The sequence below is a fragment of the Sapajus apella genome, unplaced genomic scaffold (assembly GCF_009761245.1).
Source record: "Sapajus apella isolate SASKATOON/1434 unplaced genomic scaffold, GSC_monkey_1.0 scaffold21, whole genome shotgun sequence".
Taxonomy (NCBI): domain Eukaryota; kingdom Metazoa; phylum Chordata; class Mammalia; order Primates; family Cebidae; genus Sapajus; species Sapajus apella.
In genome coordinates, this window is record NW_022436961.1 from 9,836,552 (window position 1) to 9,844,506 (window position 7,955).

The 7,955-nt window shown below is 50.3% G+C and overlaps 1 protein-coding gene across 2 annotated transcripts in view; it reads left to right on the forward strand.

The window, feature by feature from the left end:
- The window catches only part of DUSP26 (dual specificity phosphatase 26), a 9,220-nt gene extending 3,439 nt beyond the window's left edge, over nt 1-5,781 (forward strand). For both annotated transcript variants that reach the window (XM_032288263.1, XM_032288262.1), the window contains exons 3-4: nt 3,256-3,470; nt 4,909-5,781. In XM_032288263.1, coding sequence (XP_032144154.1) covers nt 3,256-3,470; nt 4,909-5,108 — 415 coding nt within the window. In that variant the 3' untranslated portion in view covers nt 5,109-5,781. The remainder of the gene's footprint in view (nt 1-3,255; nt 3,471-4,908) is intronic.
- The last annotated feature ends 2,174 nt before the right edge of the window (nt 5,782-7,955 follow it).

The window sequence follows — 7,955 nt, forward strand, 5'->3', positions numbered from 1 at the left end:
ATCTGCCCACCTCAGCCTCCCAGAGCGCTGGGATTATAGGCATGAACCACCATGCCCGGCCTATTATTTTAAAATAAAATAAAAATGCTCCAATCTGGACAGAAAGACTCTGTTCCAGTAATAATGTCATTCATGTATCACGTATTTAAGTGCCAGTGCTTTTAACAGCACCTTGAGAAAATGCACTGCAAAAAAAAAAAAAAACTACCAGTGCTACATACCAGGCACAATGGATGACTTCTCTGACCTTCCATCTATTGTGTGATGGCTCTGGGAAAAGGCAGGAGCTGTAGGTAGGAAGCTGCAGTGGTTCCTCTTGAGAGCAGGCAGGGTGGCGGCACCTACAGAGCTTCTGCAAGCTGCGGCCGTGGAGAGAGAAACATTCCTCTTTGATGAAGAGCTGTCCCCACTTCTCTCCCTCAAAGCCTTTACCATATACAAGGATTTTTGTTTGCTTGTTTGTTTGTTTTGGTTTTGTTGTTTTGTTGTTGTTTTGGGGGATGTTTTTGGAGATGGAGGGTCACTCTGTCGCCCAAGCTGGGAGCAGTGGTATGATCTCAGCTCACTGCAACCTCTGCCTCCTGGATTCAAGCGATTCTCCTGTCAGCCTCCTGAGTAGTTGAGACTATAGGCACACACGGCCATGCCTGGCTTTGTTTTTTTTTTTTAAATTTTAGTAGAGATGGGGTTTCACCATGTTGCCCAGGCTCATCTTGAACTCCTGAGCTTAGGCAGTCCGTCCACCTCGGCTTCTCAAAGTGCTAGGATTATAGGCGTGAGCCACCGCGACCAGCATTGTTTTTTTTTTTTTTTCTTTTTTTGGAGACAGAGTTTTACTCTAATTGCACAGGCTGGAGTGCAATGGCATGATCTCAGCTCACTGCAACCTCTGCCTCCCGGGTTCAAGCAATTCTCCTGCCTCAGTCCCCTGAGTAGCTGGGATTACAGACATTCACCACCACGTCCAGCTAATTTTATATTTTTTAGTAGAGATAGGGTTTCTCCATGATGATCAGGCTGGTCTCAAGCTCCCAACCTCAGGTGATCCGCCCGCCTCAGCCTCCCAAAGTGCTGGGATTACAGGTGTGAGCCACCACTCTCGGCTGTTGTTGTTTTTGTGACAGGGTCCTGCTCAGTTACCCAGGCTGGAGTGCAGTGGCCCAATTTTGGCTCACTGCAAACTCTGCCTCCCAGGTTCAAGCGATTCTCCTGCCTCAGCCTCCCGAGTAGCTGAGATTACAAGCACCCGCCACCACACCCAGCTGAGTTTTGTATTTTTAGTAGAGACAGGGTTTAGTCATGTTGGCCAGGCTGACTTTGAACTCCTGGCCTCAAGCGATCCACCCTCTTTGGCCTCCCAGAGGGCTGGGATTGCAAGCGTGAGCCACCATGCCTGGCCTACAGGGATATTTTTAACATGCATTATCTCTCTTAATCTTCACAGCAGCCCTGTGAGGTAAGTTTCACTATCCCCAGGTTATAGATGAGAAGATTGAAGCTCAGAAAAGCTGTGACCAGCCCAAGGTCACATGGGTTGTAAGTAGCAGAGCCAGGACCTGGAGGCTCAAGTTCAGTGCTCCTTCTGCTTGAGGTGTTTGCCCTGGACAGGGCCTCTGCCCTGAGATACGACTGTGGTGCCCAGGGGCATCTGCCACCAAGCTGAGGGGTCTGAGCCAGGTGTGACATCATAAAACAGGGTAAATGTGAGCCATGGAGTATCTGGCAAAAACACTAGAGGATTCTGGGTGTGGCAGTGAGGGTTAGAACCATACCATCTCAGGGCGAGCAGGGCCAATAAAATGAGCAGAACAATCTGCCTGACATTCATTTCCCCTCTGTAGCATCCACGGCTGCAAGCCTATCTCCTCTTTCTGCCCGAATACCCCAGGGACAGCAGGAAAACCACTCTCTCTCCAGGCTCCACCCTTTCCTCAACCAGATTCCACCATTAGGATGCACTTCCTTGTATGAAACTGAAATCAGCTGGTCAGCCGTGGTGGTTCACGCCCATAATCATAGCACTTTGGAAGGACTAGGTGGGGCCTAGGCGATCAGGAGTTCAAGACCATCCTGGCCAACATGGTGAAATCCTGTCTCTACTAAAAACGCAAAAATTAGCACGGCATTGTGGCACACACCTGTAATCCCAGCTACTCAGGAGGCTGAGGCAGGAGAATTGCTTGAACCTTGGAGACGAAGGTTGCAGTGAGCTAAGATCGAACCATTGCACTCCAGCCTGGGCCACATAGCAAGACTCTGTCCCCAAAAATAAAAATAATTGAAATCTGCTTCCCTGGAGCTTTAATTCCTTGATCCTCATTCTACCCTTGAGAACCCTTCTGATCCAAGACAATCTCAATTCCAGAAAACACGCTTTCAGTTTTATTATGGCTATATTCACCCTACCCCTTAGTCTTCTCCTCTCCAGGCAAGACATCCCCCGTACCTTCAACCACGGCTCATGGGACAAGACTCTAAGTCATTGCCCATCTTGGTTCCCCTCTTCTGGGTCACTAGTAAGTAATGTCCTTAGGCCAATAGTAGGATCCAGGAGGCCGGGCACAGTGGCCCACGCCCGTCATCCAGCACTTTGGAAGGCAAAGGCAGGAGGATAACTTGAGATCAGGAGTTCAAGATCAGCCTGGCCAACATGGTAAAACCTCATCTCTACTAAAGATACAAAAATTATCTGGGTGTGGTGACATGTGTCTGTAATCCCAGCTACCTGGGAGGCTGAGGAAGAAGAATCGCTTGAACCGAGGAGGTAGAGATGATAATGAGCACTCCTACCTGGGCAACAGAGAGAGACTCCATCTCAAAAAAAAAAAAAAAAAAAAAAGGAGAGGTCAGGCGTGGTGGCTCACACCTGTAATCCCAGCACTTTGGGAGGCCAAGGCCGGCAGATCACCTGAGGTTGGGAGTTCAAGACCAGCCTGACCAACATGGAGAAACTCTGTCTCTACTAAAAACACAAAATTAGCCAGGCATGGGGGCACATGCCTTTAATCCCAGCTACTTGGGAGGCTGAGGGCAGGAGAATTGCTTGAACCTGGGAGGTGGAGGTTGCAGTGAGCCGAGATTGTGCCATTGCACTCCAGCCTGGGTGACAGAACGAGACTCTATCTCAAAAAAAAAAAAAAAAAAGAATCAATATAGGATTCAGGTAATTCACAGGCTGTAGACAAAGGACTCTTCCCAACAACCTGGCTTTCCCAGCCTCTTTCCCACCCTTCCTCTAACCTCTACTCAACGCAGGGACATGGCTAACAACCGCCGGGAGCTTCGCCGCCTGGGCATCACGCACGTCCTCAACGCCTCGCACAGCCGGTGGCGAGGCACGCCTGAGGCCTACGAAGGGCTGGGCATCCGCTACCTGGGTGTCGAGGCCCACGACTCGCCAGCCTTTGACATGAGCATCCACTTCCAGACGGCTGCCGACTTCATCCACCGTGCGCTGAGCCAGCCAGGAGGTAGGAGGGGAATGCTGGGAGCAGGAAAGAACAGGGTACCTGGAATTTGGGGAAGCCCAAGGGTCTGAGAGTGGAGTGAGATTTTAACGACATGATAAAATGCTGAGGATCTTGTTAGGAAAGAAAAAAATATTCTCTCAACATTTTTTTAAAAGCAATACAGAAAAAGACAAGAAGGAAATTATCCAAAATGTTAATAGTGGCAAGTTACACCTGGGTGGCAAGATTATACGTGATTTAAGTTTTTCTTTTTTGGTTTTTTTGAGATGGAGTCTCATTCTGTCACCCAGGCTGGAGTGCAGTGACGTGATCTCGGCTCACTGCAACCTCTGCCTCCCCGGTTCAAGTGATTCTCCTGCCTCAGCCTCCAGAGTAGCTGGGATTTCAGGTGCCTGCCACAACACCCAGCCAATTTTTATATTTTTAGTAGAGACTTGGTTTTACCATTTTGGCCGGCTGGTCTCGAACCCCTCACCTCAAGTGATCTGCCCACCTCGGCATCCCAAAGTGCTGGGATTACAGGCGTGAGCCACCGTGCCCAGCCAGCAGGAGGACTTCTTAGGCCCAGGAATTAGAGGTTGTAGTGAGCTATGATTGTAGCACTGCACTCAGCCTGAGCAACAGAGCAATAACCTATCTCCAAACACACACACACACACACACACACACACACACACGTATATATATCCAATGGTTGAGAATAACAAGCTAGAATGATGGGGAAATTGAGGAAGGGGTCGGAGAGACACGACAGTGTTTTCGATGGATGCATTCACGCTACTCTGTGCAAAGCTGGCCCTCACGTCAGTGGTGAGTCTCCACCTTTGAGTCCTTTCAGGTTTATGGACACTGAGCCACTGCATGTCTCCTTCCTCTCATTCTGTCCAGGCCTCTCCCCGTTTGCTGGGGATCTGCATTCCTAACTTCCACTCATCTGCACCTGTTCCTGTCTTCATAAACCTATATTTACCTGTCTTCCTTTTCCCTGTCCATGTCACCCTTTCTTTTCTTTTCTTTTCTTTCTTTCCTTCTTTCTTTCTTTCTTTTTCTTTCTTTCTTTTTTGAGATGGAGTTTTGTTCTTGTTACCCAGGCTGGAGTACAATGGCACAGTCTTGGCTCACTGCAACCTCCACCTCCCAGGTTCTAATGATTCTCCTGCCTCAGCCTCCTGAGTAGCTGGGATTGCAGGCACCTGCCACCACGCCTCCTAATTTTTGTATTTTTAGTAGAAATGGGGTTTCACCATGTTGGCCAGGCTGGCCTTGAACTCCTGACCTCGGGTGATCCACACTCTTCGGCCTCCCAAAGTGCTGGGGTTACAGGTGTGAGCCACAATGCCCAGCCCCATGTCACCCTTTCCCCAGCCTCCTCCAAGCTGCCACCAGCGGTCTCACAGCTGTCTCTCTCTCTCTCCTCTCTCTGTGTCTCTCCCCTCAGGGAAGATCCTGGTGCATTGTGCCGTGGGCGTGAGCCGATCCGCCACCCTGGTACTGGCCTACCTCATGCTGTACCACCACCTCACCCTCGTGGAGGCCATCAAGAAAGTCAAAGACCACCGAGGCATCATCCCCAACCGGGGCTTCCTGAGGCAGCTCCTGGCCCTGGACCGCAGGCTGCGGCAGGGTCTAGAGGCATGAGGGGAGAGGGAGAGAGGTCAGGCCAGGCCCATGGGTGGGTCCCTGGCTCCCAGCTGGAAAAAGGAAGCCCAGGTGGCAGGTAGCAGGAGGCCCAGATCACCTATCCTCCCCTGGGGACGGGAGAGGCCAAGCCCCAGGCCACTGTCAATCTTTGTGGGAGGGGACGGGGAGTGAGGTTGGGCCGCGTGGTGGACGGGCACCCAGGAAGGGTTGACCGGGGAAGGAGGCAGCTAGGCTGTAGATGGAGATGGTCCTGGGATTCGAACACCGCTGGGATCTGGCCAGGGTGCTCCTAGGGATTCACAGTCCCTTCCCCTCTTTGTGCCCAAGTGTTCCCCTTTCTTCCTCACCAAAACAAAAGGGCCATCTCTGCCCTGCACTTGTGCAGAAAGTCAGGGATGCAGCAGGCGTGAATGCAATCATGTAGAATTGTGTGAAACCCCTTAGCATAGAGACAGACCACAAAGAGATGGTGTGAAAACTTTGCAGAACCAGAGAGAGAACCCCACAGACTTTTCACTCGAAGCGCAGAGGAGGTAGCGTGGAGGGTTGGCTTTGGACCCAGGCTGCTACTTGGGGCCAAAAACGTACAGAGGTGCATGGCTGGTAGGCTTTAGATGGTTACTCATGGGATCCAAGTGTCTAGAGGAAAAATAAAGATCATGAAAAAGAAGACGAGTTTCTTGAAGTCATTGAGACAGTTTGAAAGAGTTCTAGGCCTCTCTCCTGGGAACCTCGGCCTTGCTGGGAAAAAGGGCAGTTCCTGACTCCCTTATATCCTCTCCCAGCCTTCAAACCTCCACCAGTTCTCCTGGTGTCCTTTCTCCCAAGTCCAATTTCACGCTCCTACAGCCGTATCTTGGGCTGTTGTTTCCAGCTAGTCCACAAGAGGGCAGCAGAGGACCAGAAATTTCAGGTTTGGCACAGAGGACATTCCTCGGTACCTTCCCAGCTTAAAAGAGATCACTATTCACACACATGGGTGTTATGAAATATAACGTGACCGGGCACGGTGGGTCATGCCTGTAATACTAGCACTTTGGGAAACCGAAAGGGGCCTATTGTTTCAGCCCAAGAGTTCAAGATCAGCCTGGGCAACATGGCGAGACTCCATCTCTACAAAACAATTTAAAAAATTGGCCATGGCCGGGCGCGGTGGCTCAAGCCTGTAATCCCAGCACTTTGGGAGGCAGAGGCAGGTGGATCACGAGGTCAAGAGATCGAGACCATCCTGGTCAACATGGTGAAACCCTGTCTCTACTAAAAATACAAAAAATTAGCTGGGCATGGTGGCGTGTGCCTGTAATCCCAGCTACTCAGGAGGCTGAGACAGGAGAATTGCCTGAACCCAGGAGGCGGAGGTTGCGGTGAGCCGAGATCGCGCCATTGCACTCCAGCCTGGGTAACAAGAGCGAAACTCCGTCTCAAAAAAAAAAAAAAAAAAAATTGGCCAGGTGGGGTGGAGCATGTCTGTAGTCCCAGCTACTTAGGAGGCTGACATGGGAGGATCGCTTGAGCCCGGGAGGTTCAGACTAACAGTGAGCTGTGATGGCACCACTGCCCTCCAGCCTGGGCAACAGAGCGACACTTTGTCTCAAAAAAAAGATATATTTGATCAAAGAATGGGCTTCCAGATTATCCTCACAAAGCAGTTTGTACATTTTTATTGTTTAACAAAGCCATGTTATGGCTATGCTCAGGCACTCTTCTGTCTTGATAGATACCAACTCATTTAATCCTCATCAAAGCCCTGTGAAGTAGGTATAATCGCAGTTGCTCAGGAATGGGCAGATTGAGTTCACCTAATTTGCCCAAGGACACACAAATAGTAAATGGAAGAGCTAGGATTTGTACCTGCGCTCTCAGGCTCCAGAATCTATGTAGATAACATCATCCTACCATGTTTTGCCTTCAACTCCGCCATCTCAGGTTGTATGATGGTGGTATGTGTGTGTGTGTTGGGGGAGGGAGGAGAAGAACTGCTGCTGAGGCTTCAGACTGGTCAGCCCCACTCTTACTAGCTCCGAGAGTCTACATCTGGACATATCACTTGACTGAAGATTTCCCTGGTTTTTTTTTTTTTTTTTTTTTTTTTTTTTTTTTTTGAGACAGAATTTCGCTCCTGTCACCCAGGCTGGAGTGCAATAGCACGATGTTGGCTCACCGCAATCTCCGCCTCCTGGGTTCAAGCAATTCTCCTGCCTCAGCCTCCTGAGTAGCTGGGACTACAGGCACGCCCCACCATACCCAGCTAATTTTTGTATTTTTAGTAAAGATGGGGTTTCACCTTGTTGACCAGGATGGCCTCGATCTCTTGACCTCGTGATCCACCCACCTCAGCCTCCCCAAGTGCTGGGATTATAGGCGTGAGCCACCACACCTGGCCGATTTCCCTCTTTTCTAGAGGGTTCTCTAGTGTTGCCACTCTTCTAGAGGAATCTATGTGGTTCAAGGGGGAGAACTGGGAGATCACAGCCTGGATGTCACACAGGTAGAATCAGTCCTATCGTTGAGGGGGCCGAGGCTGACACCTGTAACAAATGAGTCTCACTCCCACTTCCAAAACCGAAGAATCCAGCCTCCCCCATCCTGTTCTTGGGCAGTTAACCATTTGATTCCAGACAATGGACCAGAGCATTAATAGGAATAAGTGTGCTCTTGTGTTCAGCCTGTGCTTCAAGCCCAGGGAGCCTCAATGCTCTGAAATTGCGATCCAAGTCAATCTTGTCATCCTATCCCTTCTTCCCTTATCACCTCCAGCCTCCAACTCTGCCATGTTGACTCAAACCCTTGAGCAGACCCCTGGAGCCTTTGCTGTCTCTGGGGAGGTGGGGGGATGTTTGCCCA